A 14,635-nucleotide genomic window follows, 5' to 3' on the forward strand; every position below is an offset into this window, starting at 1 on the left:
AGCTTTGAAGCCAGGCATTGACTTCTCCTCTCTAGCTATGAAAGTCCCAGATGGCACCTTCCTATATAAGGCTGTTCGTCTGCATTGAAAATCTGTTAGTGTAGCCGCCTTCATGAATTATCTTCGGGAGAACTCGCTGCAGCTTCTACATCAGCACTTGCTGCTTCATCTTGCACTTTTTATTGTTTTTTTTTTTTGGTGAGGAGCATTCGCTCTGAGCTAACACCTGTTGCCAGTCTTCTTTTTTTTTGCTTGAGGGAGATTAGCCCTGAGCTAACATCTGTGCCAATCCTCCTCTATTTTTCGTTTGTGGGATGTTTCCACAGCATGGCTGATTAGTGGAGTAGATCCGCGCCCTGGATCCGAACCTGCGAACCCGGGCCGCTGAAGTGGAGAATGTGGAACTTGAACCACTCGGCCACAGGGCTGGCCCCTTCACCTTGCACTTTTATGTCATGGAGATGGCCTCTCTCCGTGAACCTCAGGAAGCAACGTCTGCCAGCTGCAAACTTTGTTCTGCAGCTTCCTCACCCCTCTCACCTTCACGGAATTGAGGAGAGTTAGGGCCTGGCTCTGGATCAGGCTTTGGCTTAGGGAGTGTTGTGGCTGGTTTGATCTTCTCCACAGAACACTAAAACTTTCTCCACATCAACAATAAGGCTGTTTTATCATTTGTGTGTTCGCTTTTAATTTCCTTCAAGAACTTTTCCTTTCCATTCACAACTTGCCTAACTATTTGGCACAAGAGGCCTAGCTTTCAGCCTGTCACCGCTTTTGACATGCCTTCCTCACTAAGCTTAATCATTTCTAGCTTTTGTTTTAAAATGAGAGACGGGTGACTCTTTTCACTTGAGCCCTTAGAGGCCATCGTAGGGTTGTTAATTGGCCTAATTTCAATATTGTTGTGTCTCAGGGAATAGGGAGGGCCCTGGGAGAGGGAGAGAGACGGGGGAACAGCTGGTTGGTGGAGCAGTCAAGAGACAACATTTATTGAAGTTTGCCTTCATATGTGGACGTGATTCGTGGCGCCCCGAGACAGTTACAACAGTAACATCAAAGATCATTGATCATGGATCACTGTACCATAACAATGAAAATGTGTGAAGTATTGCGAGAATTACCAAAATGACACAGACACATGCAGTGAGCAAAAGCTGGGGGAAAAATGGCGCCGATGGACTTGCTCCATGCAGGGTTGCCGCAAACCTTCAATTTATAAAAGCATAGTATCTGCGAAGCACAGTAAAACGAGGCCTGTCTGTACTGAATTCGAAAGATACAGACAGGGGTCTACTGAGAAGTGTATCTTCTGACTGCAGTCCTGTCACCCAGTTTTCCAAAGTTTACCATTGTTACCAGTTCCTTACGATTCTCCCAATGATATTCCATACATTTATGAATGTTGATACATGTGCTTTTAAAATAAAAGTTTTTTAAATTATAAAAGTAATACCTAAAAAAAAAAAGTTAGGGGGCTGGCCCAATGATGCAGTGGTTAAGTTTGCACGTTCTGCTTCGGTGGCCCGGGGTTCGCCAGTTTGGTTCCCGGGTGTGGACATGGCACTGCTTGTCCAGCCATGCTGAGGTAGGCAACCCACATGTAAAGCAGAGGAAGATGGGCACGGATGTTAGCTCAGGGCCAGTCTTCCTCCTTGGAAAGTATAGAAAAGGAGCCAGGAAGCAAAGTGTCCTGTGATTCCACAGAACTGGGATTACTGGTGTGGACATTTGTGCTTTTCCTTTTTTCTGTGTAACATATGGATAGCTATAGGTTTTGTTTCTGTTAAAAAATACTAGATAAAGTTTATAGCTTTACATGAAAATAGACATCTGTTGTTTGATTTAAAATACATCTAAAGCTGTCTTCATGCCAGTTTTGTTTGCTTTATATTTATGGGAAGTGAAGCGGGGAAATCTTTGTATACACAAATCCACAGTCACTTTTGTATGGGGTTAGTATACCCTTCCTGTTGCCGGCCCAAGTGGGTGGGATGCCGGGCACACTCGTTTGCTGTCCCCTGTCTGGCTGGGCTCTCTGGCCTCCTATGGTTTTCCTTACACACACACACAGCTCTCCAGGGGGGCACTGTGTGTGTGTGTGTGTGTGTGTACCGACCCTTCTCCCCAGTCTGGTTGTATTTTACCAGACCTTTGAGATTGTTTATAAAGCCTTCCCTGATCACTTTAGATGATACTGATTTCTTTTTTCTTCCCCTCCTTGTCTGAACATCTTAAGTAACATCTATATGACTGATTTGTCAACTAATTTTGCACTGACTTGTGGTGTCTGCTCTTGTGGTTTTGTTCCTTATGTTTTAGATACTTTTTTTTTGTGATAAAAGGTTTTCTTTCCATCCATGCTGCAAGTGCCTTTGGGGCCAGAGACTGTTCCTTGGGTTTTTTCTTTTTGATGAGGAAGATTGGCCTGAGCTAACATCTGTTACCAATCTTCCTCTTTTTGCTTGAGGAAGATTGTCACCGAGCCAACATCTGTGCCAGTCTTCCTCTATTTTGTGTGTGGGATGCTGCCACAGCATGGCTTGACAAGTGGTGCTAGGTCCACACCCAGGATCTGAACCCACGAACCCTGGGCCACCGAAGTGGAGCATGAACTTAACCACTATGCCACCGGCCGGCCCCTTCTTAGACTTTTTTATACTCCTCCCGCTATGTCTTCAGTCAATACCCAGGAATATTTAACTAAAAAAAAAAAAAAAAAAATCACGTAATAATTTTCCACTGGGGCCATGCATGCCTTTCACAGGGAGTGTATTTTCTTCATAACTGAGGTGTTACCAACCACCAGTTGTTAGGAGAATTTTCTAGGGTGTTCTTCGCTGACTAGCCCTTCAGGACAGAGCCCTCGGGTGGCATCACCAGATTCAAAGCTGCATGTGTGGTTGGTTTGCACACCCTGTGCAGCCCAGGGCGGCAGTTCGTCCTCTCTGGGCTCACTGTTCTTGCTTGTGAGTCAGCTTTTCTGCCTGCGTATGTGGACGGTGAAGTGTGTGCATCCCTCTTTCAATGCTCGGAGTACTGACTCTTTCTTCCCAGTGAGTTCAGTCTTAAGTTGAATGAAGACTGGGTGGCTTTGGCCAATCTTCTTGTTGTTGCCTGTGCTTTTGATGTCATGTCTAAGAATCCATTGCCAAATCTAAGGTCAAAAAGATTTATACCTAAGTTTTCTTCTGAGAGTTTTATAGTTTTAGCTCTTATGTTTAGGTCTTTGATCCATTTCGAGTTAATTTTTATATACAGAGTAAGGTAAGGCTTCAACTTTGTTCTTTTATGTGTGAATATCCAGTTGTCCAAGCACCGTGTGTTGAGAAGACTGTTCCCCATCGAGTGGTCTTGGCATCCTGGTCAAAAATCAGTTGACTATAGATACATGGGTTCACTTCTGGACTCTCAGTTCTGTTCCATTCTTCTACATGTCTGTCCTTACACCGACACCACAGTATTTTGATCGCTGTTACTTTGCAGTTAGTTTTAAAATTGGGAAGTGTGAGGGGCTGGCCCCGTGGCCGAGTGGTTAAGTTCGCACGCTCCGCTGCAGGCGGCCCAGTGTTTCGTTGGTTCGAATCCTGGGCACGGACATGGCACTGCTCATCAAACCACGCTGAGGCAGCGTCCCACATGCCACAACTAGAAGGACCCATAACGAAGAATATACAATTAACTATGTACTTGGGGGCTTTGGGGAGAAAAAGGAAAAAATAAAAAAAAATCTAAAAAAAAAAAAAAATATTGGGAAGTGTGAATCCTCCGATTTTGTTCTTTTTAAAGATTCTTTTGGCTCTTCTAGGTCCCTGCAATTCTATAGGAATTTTAGAATCAGCTTGTCGCTTTCTACGAAGCAGTTAGCTGGGACTCTGATGGGGATCGCGCTGAATCTGTCAGTTTGGGGAGTATCGCCATCTGAACAATACTAAGACTTCACTTCATGAACATGTCTTTCCATTTATTTAGATCGTCTCTAATTTCTTTCAACAATGTTCTGTGGTTTTCAGGTGATAAGTTTTGCACTTCTTTTGTTAAATTTATTCATAAGTATTTCATTCTTTTTCATGCTATTATAAATAAGATTTTTTTTAAACTTCATTTCAGATTGTTTGTTTCAAGTGTATAGAACTTGATTTATGTACATTGCTCTTGTATTCTGCAACCTTGCAGAACTCATTTATCAATTTCAATAATTTTTAGTGGATTCCTTAGGATTTTCCACATATCAGATCATGTCATCTGTGAATAGAGATAGTTTTCTTTCTTTCGTTCCCTGAATGCCTTTTATTTCATTTTTGCCTAATTGCTCTGGCTAGAGCCTCCAGTCACTGTGGAGTAGGAGTGATGAGGGGACATTCTGTTTTTTTCTTCATCTGGTTTTGGTATCAAGCTTATACAGGCCTCCGAAAAATGAGTTGGAGGGTGTGCCTTTTTTTCTATATTCTAGACCAGGTGTTTTAAGATCTGAATTTTTCTATTCTTTGAATATATGATGAACTTGCTGGTAAAGAGTGCATTTTCTTTTATTTTTATTGTAAGATTTAAATTTCTTTAATAATTATCGGGTTTTCAGTTTTATATTTCTTCTTGAGTCGTATTAGGCATTTTAGTGTAGGGATTTATCCATTTCTTCTCAACTTTCAAATATGTTAGGGTGAAATTTTTGTAAATGCCCAATATGTGATGGAGAATACAAGTTTTGAAGTTGTTGGGTGTGATTGTCTGTGTATGTCCATTAGGTCAGAGTTACCAGTTGTCTCGTTCATCTGTACTGGTGCTTTTTTATTTGCTGAGCTGTCCATCACTGAGAAAAGTGTGAAAATCTCCCGCTGTGGTGTCACCTTGCAGTTCTGTCAATTTTTGTTTTATGTTTTCAAGTTATTGTTAAAGCTTGTACATTTAGAACTCATATCTTCCTGGTAGATTGAACTCTCTATTGCGTTATAGTAATCCATGTTGTCTCTAGTCATAAGTTCTGCCTTTAGGTCTGGTTTTTTTTTTTGAAGAAGACAAGCCCTGAGCTAACTGCTGCCAATTCTCCTCTTTTTGCTGAGGAAGACTGGCCCTGAGCTAACATCCGTGCCCATCCTCCTCTATTTTATACATGGGACGCCTACCACAGCATGGCTTTTGCCAAGTGGTGCCATGTCCGCACAGGGATCCAAACCAGCGAACCCTGGGCCGCCGAGAAGCTGAGCGTGCGAACTTAACCACTGCGCCACCGGGCTGGCCCCAGTATAGTCTAAATTATTAATCAGTTGCCCTTATAAATAAATGAAGGTAAGTTAACTGATTAACATTGGGAGTACACTCCTCTTTGTACAGGTCTAGTTTAAAATATTCTAGGTGTAATGAATAGATTAATTAGGACTGAGCAGCTAGCTTGAGTGGACGCTAATTATACTGATATGCTTTTTTTTTTTCGACAAGATTAACAGAAAAAAGGTCAAGGTACAGGTATGCAACAAACATAAATAAAAACTACTGAGTCTTAGGTATACGTGAGGACAGTATCATCACAAAGGTAGAATATCAGATGCCCAGTTTAGCTGAATAAGAGACACTCAAATAATTCTCATAAAAACAAGCTTGGTAATCACTGCTTTTTTTTTTTTAAGTAAAGCGAGTCTTCTGATCATACTGTTCCCTTTCAATGCTGCTTCCATGTTTTTAAGTTCCAGCACAGTTTGATGCTAAAATTCTTGTATGTCTGAGATGTGTATGTCTTGGGTTGATTAAATTAGACTTGCAAGCTGTGGAGTCCCATAGAATATTAAACCCACAGAATAAATCAGTCTTCCAAAAGACAATGGGCATGTTTCAGTTGTGGGGAAAAAAAAGATGTAATTTCGTATTTGAAATGTCATTGGCCAATATACAATGGATTTTTTTTTTTTTTTAAGATTTTATTTTTTCCTTTTTCTCCCCAAAGCCCCCCGGTACATAGTTGTGTCTTCTTTGTTGTGGGTTCTTCTAGTTGTGGCATGTGGGACGCTGCCTCAGCGTGGTCTGATGAGCAGTGCCATGTCCGCGCCCAGGATTCGAACTAACGAAACACTGGGCCCCCTGATACGGAGTGCGCGAACTTAACCACTCGGCCACGGGGCCAGCCCCTACAATGGATTTTTTTTATTAGATTACCAATAAAACCTTAGTTATCCAAAGTCAATTTAATTACTGAAACACACACACACACACACACAGACACATTAAAATTACAAGATTAAAGGCACATAAGAACTAGAATATCAAACCGGAATGTATTAGGATATTGATTATATTTAAATAATTATTTTTCTTTTTCCTTCTGTGGGTGAAGAGGACTTCATAGAATTTACCATAGTTACTTTAGAATCTCCAAACGCATTGCTGGCCGAGGCCTGGCTGGGAGGGAGGTGGAGCATCTTCTTACTTCTCGAAGTCTCCTCAGACCCTCCGGTACCTGTTTGCTCATCTTTTAGGACACAGCCTGAGCCAAAGAGTTCTTCCATTAGGCTGCTTTTCTTATCTCGGAATGTCGTCTCCTTTGCGTTGGTTCTGGAAGAGATCCCGAAGGAGGGTTCATACCCGCTAGCCGCGGGTTCTAGATTCAGCTCTTGCGCGTTGCCGCGACGTCTGCTTGTGCTGTGACCGTATCTCAGGATGCCGGCGTTGGCTGGCCCGCCCGAAGCCGGGAGCCCGTGATGCAGGTTTTCGATGGCTTCTGTGAAGGAATAATGCTTTCTCTGTCTGAAGGATGTTTTGCTGTTTGGGGCAGCCTGTTTATCACGTCTCTCGTCCGTGTCGCTTATGTGTAGACGCCCTTTAAACTTCTCTTTCACTGTGTCTTCCTCCTGACTGCCTTCCCTTTCAGGAGTTACCTGAATTGTTTTTGGTGGTAGTTCTTCTTTCACTAAAGTGGCTTTTTCTTCTTGATCTTCCTTGTTCTCTCTTTGTCTTCCAGTATTCTTCAGAGGTGGCTCCACTTCCCAGTGTTCCTCTTCCTGTGATAAACCTATGTGAGAGGAATAGTCAATTTAGTGGTCTTTAAAATGAATGGATTTCAAGGTGGCATGTTTAGCACATTTATCTACACTCCCTGACAAGCACATTAAGATGACAAAAAAGGTACGAAAATAAATGCGTCACCACGAGAATACAGGAAAATGTTATACATACCAAATAAATGAGAATTATGAAATCAAAGAAAAGTGATATTCATAAAAGAAGAACTAAAATTTGCCAATAACTTATCAATAGATGTTCAACATCGCTAGCTGGATGTAATGCCAGTGAAAACAAGAGAATATTTTTTACCCACCCACTTGGCAAATAACTTGCCGAGTTGACGAGAATATGGGGAAATGGAACTTGTGTTCCCCACTGCGGGGGTTATAAATTGGTCTAGCTCTTTTTGGATGGCAATCTGGCAGTATCTATCAAAATTTTAAGTGAACATACTCTCAGACCCAACAACTGCACTTCTAGGACCAAACCCCACAAAAGTACACAAAGATGGTGCAAGGATGTTGACTGCAGCGTGGTTTAGTAACAGTGAAACCTAAATGTCTGTCGAGGGAGTCGTGGTTAAATAACCTATCGCGTGCACAGCCTGCAGTGTGCTAGGCAGCTGCTCCAAAGAGGGAGGTGACGGACACGAATGGACAGGAATAGACGTTCCAGGCGCACTGTGGCACGAACAGCCCATTTGGAGAGGAGCCTCCTTTCCGGTTCTTCAGCACTCAGGCAGCCCTGCCCTAACCCTCCCTCTCCAGAGGAAAGGCCCGCGCAGGTGCAGACACGCACGCGCCCTGAGGAAACCTGCGTGGGCCACCTCCATACTGGTCAGCAAGGCACCACTGACAATCTGAGTGGCCAGTCCTTTGTGAGGGAGAATGGGGACAGTGTCGCATGTGCAGACAGTTGGAAAACTTCCTTAAATGAACACATTCTGAAATAAAACTACTCATTTATACTCCAGGAAAATAAAAAAGGAATTCTTGCAAGACAAAGAAGTGTGTTTCAAGAATTAGTGGTGAGCAAAGAAGCCAGCAAAATGTTTAGTTAATTCTAAAAAACTGTTAATATTGTGCCCTATGATACTTGATGCAAATGGTGAAATTTGGTAACGTGCTGAAATTGCTGCTTCTCTCCTCCACCACTCCCAGCCGCAGTCCGGGTGCCTTCGTCTCTCGCCCAGGTTGTGGCAGTGGGCTCCTGCCTGGTCTCCCTGCTGCCACCCTTCTCTCGCAGCAGCCCAGGGAGGTAGGTCTGCTCCCTCCTCAGAACCTTCCATGGCTCCCCACCACCCTCAGAGAGAAGGCCCAGGTCTTTACGATGGCTACAAAGCCAGGCCCCATCTGGGGACACCCCTCCCCCCATCTCCTACTTCAGTCCTCCCCTTGGCACAGCCCCCGTCCAGGCTATGGGGTCTGTGGAACATTCTTTGCCTGGAATGCCCTTCCCCAGGTGTCCACGTGGATCACTTCGTCCCTCCTTGCAGGTCTTTGCTGAGGTGCCATCTTCCCAACTTCGCACCACCAGCCCTGCCTCAGCCCCCTCCCTCCCCTCTTCTCTGTGCCTCACCCCCTAACAGACCACGTGCCTTCTGATCTCATGTAATGTTTGTCACTCGACTGTAAGCACCTCAGGGCAGGGTATTTTGTCTTCACTGCTGTATCCCTGGTGCCCAGAACAGTGGCTGACAGATAGTGTGTGCTTAAAAGATATTTGTCACGTGAGTGCATAAACTGTAGGACAGTATAGGGATTGCCAAAATGGACTGAAAAGCAAATGGAAAACTTAAATAGACGAGTGACTGAAAATGCAGTTGTCCTCGGCTCCCGCCAAATGGCCCCAAACAGAGGGCTTTCCTGGCGAGTTCTGCTGCACCTTTGTGTTCGCTCAACTTTATTGGAAGGCCATGTGGCCCCGCATCTAAGGGGTGGCCCCGCTAGGCCCTCTCAGCAGGCCTCTCCGCTCTGCTGCAGGGAACGCGGGTGACGCAGGTGACCTGTGCTGGGTGAGCTTTGAGGATTGTTTGTTGATGACCGTTCTTTCCACGGAGGTTGTGCTTGCCTATCCATGTGGGGTTTCACCCACATTTCCCGTTAGCAATAATTTAACATGAAAACAATGGGGCGGTGTCTTCAAAATTCTGAAGGAAAAAGATCTCCAACCTAGAACTTTCTTTGTAGCCAATTATTAACCGAGTATAAGGGTAGAATAATGGCATTTCCAGATGGAAGGTGTACAAACTTCATGCACCCATTCTCAAGAAGCTCGTAGGGGCTGTGCTCTTGTGTCATGACGGCATTTACCAAGAAAGAGGAGGACCTGGTCTGGGAAACCAGCCCTGGTAGGAAGAGGGGATAGGCACCTGCAGCGAGAGCCTGGCATGGGAGCCGCACCCACGGGCAGAGGGCCACCGGTCAGAGACCAAGAGGCTTCAGCATTAAGGGCTGGCGTCACCAAGACCCCTCTCCGCCCCACCTCCCAGGCCCCGAATGTCCCTGGGCCGTCCCGAGGGTGGCTGATGAAGGGGAGGCCCCTCTCCCCGCGCAGCCGCCTGGGCTGCCTGCGGACACTCATTTCCCCACACAGGTGTTCCGCCTGACCTGCTCCCGAGAGCGGGAGGGGAGCCCTGAGAGGTTGGGCCCATGGCCTCTGACCTCTCCCTCCTGGACCTGCAAGGGGCCCTGCCAGGTGCCACCACCACGCCCAGGATGAGCGTGACCTCGCCCTGATGGGGCCCGTGCACACGCAGGGAAGCTGAAGCCACAGTCTCCCCAGCTCGTCCTTTCTGGAAGCCTTCGCCGAGCCTTCACGGGGGGCAGCGCTGCCCTTCACTCAGCTGGGTGGGGTTTGCTGCTCAGTTTTTCGAAACTGAACATGCTGTTTAAGGGCACACAAGGACAGGGAGTCGTGAGGGGAGGACGGGCTGACTGGGTCCTGTGCAGGACGGGGAGGTTCGTGGAGGTGGGAGGGGTGTGGTTCTGAAGGGCCCCGGGGGCTCCAGGGACACTGGTGGCCGTTTTCTTAAGCCACTGCTGACACAGGTGTTCCTTTTGTAATGTTGCTTTCCGTGGTGTGTGTGTGTTTTATGTTTACTTTGATAAGACACATGTAGACTAATTCACGATTTAGAAAAAGTCAAGTCAGAGTAAAGGAGACGACCAACAGTGGTCACAGTTACCTTCGTGTTTCCTCTTGGAGTCGCCCTGGCTCGGCGGGTCGCTGAGAACGTGAGGAGCCACCTGGCTGAGAAGGTGAGGAACCGCCTGGATGACGGCCCTTGATTTCGCTTTATGGCCAACGCTTCCTGTTGTCTTTTTACCCTAGAATTTAGAAAGGCAGCAAAAACAGGTTTTGGGTACAGATAACTTTAAATTGTATTTTATTCAATGAAGACAAATACTTTTTTGTAAAGAACAAGTGACTTTATAGCCCATTGTTGTAAAGGGATCTTTAATTAGGCGCTGCCGGAATCAAGCGTGCTGTACCTTGGCTGTTAAAGATGGGCTGTCTTCCGACTTTTGGGTTTCCTGGTGTCTCACACTTGAAAGTGAAAAACTTTTCCTGTCTGCTTGGACTGATTTTGTTGAAGAAACTACAGAACAGGTACATTATATGTAAGAAACATATTTTACATTTGGAAGCAATATTGATTTCAAATATAAAATAACACTGAAGTTTGCAATGTAATAATGAAACAAAGTATACTAGGTATTTTCTAAACATTTTCAACGTATGTAGGACATTTTCCAATTTCATTTTTTCCCCTACCGTCTCACCCGTTTTGTCTTATTTTGGATGACATAGGTTAGGGGTATCACAGAGTTGGAGTACAAAGCAGGCAGAAGCCAGGTCGGGGCTGTTGGCACACATGCTGTTCCTGCTCTCTGAAAGGACCCAACACTGTCGCCGTGCAGCTGTGAGCGAGCCACGGCCATCTCTTGTGTCACAGTGCTCCGTTATCAATGACCAACGAGCATGGCCACTAAGTCTAGAGGTCACTTTCCTTGAAGTATTACCCATTGAAATGACCCCACGGTTGATTTTATCATCTCTGCTGGCTGTTATTCTGGGTTATAATCCAGAAGCAAACAACGGAAGGCAAGGAAATTTGAGGTTGTTGCCTTTAAGAGTAATCGCGTGGTTAGTTACTTCTTCTGCCAAAACAGGTGAGGATTCCTGTCGTACCTCTTCTGAGCGGAATCTTACACTGGCAGATCTTGGGGCGAAAAATAAGTACATCCTGTCTTGAAGGAAACGATACTACTCAGCCATAAAAAGGTACAAACCATTGACAGCAGCAGCAACATGGATGAATCTCAAAAACATTACGCCGAACCAAAGAGTACATGCCGTATGATGCCACTGAAATGAAATCCTAGAACGGGCGGACAGAGCTGCTGTGGCAGGAGGGAAATCAGTGGGTGTCTCCGGCCAGGACAGAGGGCGGCGGCAACTGACTGCAGAGGGGCCTGAGGGAACTTCCTGGGGAGAGGGAAACGCTCTGTGTCCTGATGGGGGTGGTGGTTACATGGGTATGAGCATCTGTCAAAACCCACTGAACTGCACACTGAAAATGGGTATATTTTAATTTTTATTTTTTTTGTGAGGAAGATTGGTCCTGAGCTAACACCTGTGCCCATCTTCCTCTACTTTGTATATGAGACACCACCACAGTGTGGCTTGAGTGGTGTGCAGGTCCACACCTGGGATCTGAACCTGCAAACCTCAGGCTGCTGAAGCGGAGGACACGAACTTAACCACTATGCCACTGGGCTGGTCCCTAAAATAGGTGCATTTTTTTGCATAAGTAAAGTTGATTTCAAAAATCCACACACTGGCTAACAGATACACCCAGAGAGTTCAATATTTGGCAGGCATTTTGCTTGAAGCTGAACAGTTATCCTCTCCTTTCACCTGAAGTAAGGACAGAAAGGACCAAGCGGAAGATGAGAAGACAGGAAAGCATTTCTAGTCTTTTCTGGCTGTTTCAGCCATATCACAGTTTCATTATTCAAGAATCACAAAATGGGTTTCAATGCCTGATAAAATGACTTTTTAAAGTATCCACAGTTTTGGTGATCATAAATTAGGAAAATCTGACTAGTTACTTAAAAATAAATTTTGAGCAAAAATAATTGAAACGTACCTTTTGGATAATCTTCTTTTTCATGTAAATTTTTAAGTATCCGATTAGTGTAGATGTTTTTAATTTCAAGCTCTCGATCCTTCTCCTAAAGAGAACCACAATACCAATTCTTCTATAAATGTTTGCTTTTATCATCCTTGATTTCTTCTAAAAACAGGTTAAGTGAGCTCAGTATTCTTTGAATAGAATCTATAGATTCTAGCAGAAACAGAAACAGGCCATATCATTATATAGCATTCCTGGTATCAAAAAGTATTTTTTAACAGAGTGACAAACTATTGTGTTGGGAACGATATTTCTGAAGAGTTTGCAAGCCAGCTTCTTTCACTGTATTTTTCACTGTGCCATGAAGTTTATCGCTCTTTTGCATGCTCCAATATAGTGGCCACTGGCCACGTCGTTATTTAAACTAATTAAAATAAAGTTAAAAATTCAGTCCTCAGTCACACTACCCATATGTCAAGTGCCCAACAGCTACATGTGAGTGGTGACCACAGTATTGGTCAGTGCAGACAGAACATTTCCATCATCGCAGAAAGTTCTACTAGGCAGGGCTGCATTTAGACAAGTGCAGGGTGGGTAAAGCCCAGAACAAAGACATCGTTGTTCAGCTTTAAATCTCAATATTGACTTTTTAAAGTCTTGGCAAGGAAAAAAAGGTTTGAAATCCTTGCACGTAGAGAAAAAAGACGAAGCTTTTATTAAATACGGGACACTCTTTGTTACACATACATCAAGAGGCAAGCCTGTTAGACCCAAGACCACCGAGTTTGTCAAAACATTGTCAGGAGAGGTGGGCATATGTGAGTTAAGGGTGTCTCCCACTGTGCAATGAGAGAGGACAGCCCAAGAGGAAGGGGCCCTGGGATGGGAGAGAGGACCAAGGAGGAAAGAGAGAGATGGAGAGAAATCAGATGGAAAAGTCTCAGGCCTTGGCATGGCCCAGGAAATTCAAACCCCATAAACAAGCCCCCATGGTCAGCATGGAGCTAGAGTGAGATGGTATTGCCCCAGTCAGTTAGAAGCAGCTCGATGCAATGTCTAGACCAAAAGCCAAAGATACTGCGTCCTTCAGCTCCACAACACATGGGGCCTGTGGAGGGGAGCTGTGTGGAGAGCTGGGGAACCCTCTCTGGAGTCCTCAAGGTTACAGATCCAGGTGATCCCATAGCACAGGCTTGGGGATAGAGTCTAGCCAGGAATCAGAGGGTGGGTGCATCTCAAGACACTGGCATCAACCATCAGCAAGGGAAGATCACCAAGATTTGACTTACCGAGAGGAGGCCATGAGTTTCAGCAGCCCCATTCAGTACACAACGGACAGGTCCTGGGAATCTCACTAGTTAAGACCAGTCGCTCTCCATAGAACTAGTTCTAGAGGATCCAGAGGACAGCGCATGGGTCCGCAGCCTCTTTCTCCTCCACCAATAGGACGTCCTCATTTTCCCTTATGCCTGGATGCTGTCTCCACTGAGAGATGGAGGATGGGGATGGGGAAAAAACTCTGCAGGTCTGAGAGGCAACCTAAAATAGGACTGTTTTTAATTAGAAGAGACTGAGACAAGCTTCTGTCCATTTCTCCACGTGCCTCCCTATCTCCACCTCCAATTTGTGGGAATGGGGGTCATAAGGAAGTACAGTTATAGAAAATAAAGAATATTACATATTTTTGCGCATCTGAATTGTAGAGTGTCGGTTTTGCACTTGTAATCATAAAATCAATTTGCTATTAGAGGTACATAAATGGATAAAATATGACAATATTAATCTTTTCTAGAATTTAGGTTTCTAGAAGCAAAAATGTTACAGTATTTTTCTCTTTTTATTTCTGTCTCATTGTGATAACACTTCACTTAGCTAGAAAGAACAGTGATGGTGACAGTTTATTACCATGAAAAATTGGGTAAGTATATTCCAAGTATTATGTTTAAGAAGGATATTGTCTAGAACATTTCAGAAAGATTTTTCACCCACACTGGTTAAGACAAGGAAGATTCTGGTGTTTAGAGGGGCAAGTTTTCGCTATCTGGAAAGTTCAGTTGGGTCTTTTGATTTGATCTCCATCCTCAGAGGGTCAGTACGTACTTCAGCAGCAGAGAGCAGGAAGGAGGCAGGTTGAGAACTGCTGTGTGGCAAGTGGCTGGGGCAGCGATGGCTGGGGTCAGAAGGAAGTAACGTGAAGGACAGTTCTTCAGGCTTCAAGTCTGTGTACCCACCACAGAGGTGGGCCAAAAATCGAAGACAACAGATTCAGAACACGATCCAGGATACTTGCGTGGTTGTGTGATTCAATTAGTTAATCAAGAGAAACAATAAGAGAAAATCTACACCTTGGAATGCTCATGAAATCTTGTGGAATGCTCACAGGAAAGAATGACTACTCACGGCTCAGAGGGTATCAGGTCAGAGTTAAATAGGAAGTAGGATCGTGGTGTGGCAACATAGTAAGGTCAAGATAGATGGCCTCCAAAAATTAGATAGGAAACGATG

At 44.7% G+C, this 14,635-nt stretch overlaps 1 protein-coding gene across 19 annotated transcripts in view; it reads right to left on the reverse strand.

Annotated features, from left to right (window-relative positions):
* Positions 1-5,937: 5,937 nt before the first annotated feature.
* The window catches only part of LCA5L (lebercilin LCA5 like), a 51,290-nt gene continuing 42,592 nt past the window's right edge, over positions 5,938-14,635 (reverse strand). For all 19 annotated transcript variants that reach the window (XM_070488891.1, XM_070488898.1, XM_070488894.1 and 16 more), the window contains 4 exons: positions 12,146-12,230; positions 10,485-10,591; positions 10,178-10,319; positions 5,938-6,997 (listed from right to left, as the gene is read on the reverse strand). In XM_070488891.1, coding sequence (XP_070344992.1) covers positions 6,285-6,997; positions 10,178-10,319; positions 10,485-10,591; positions 12,146-12,230 — 1,047 coding nt within the window. In that variant the 3' untranslated portion in view covers positions 5,938-6,284. The remainder of the gene's footprint in view (positions 6,998-10,177; positions 10,320-10,484; positions 10,592-12,145; positions 12,231-14,635) is intronic.

Source organism: Equus asinus, chromosome 18 (genome assembly GCF_041296235.1).
Source record: "Equus asinus isolate D_3611 breed Donkey chromosome 18, EquAss-T2T_v2, whole genome shotgun sequence".
NCBI classification, from domain to species: Eukaryota; Metazoa; Chordata; class Mammalia; order Perissodactyla; family Equidae; genus Equus; species Equus asinus.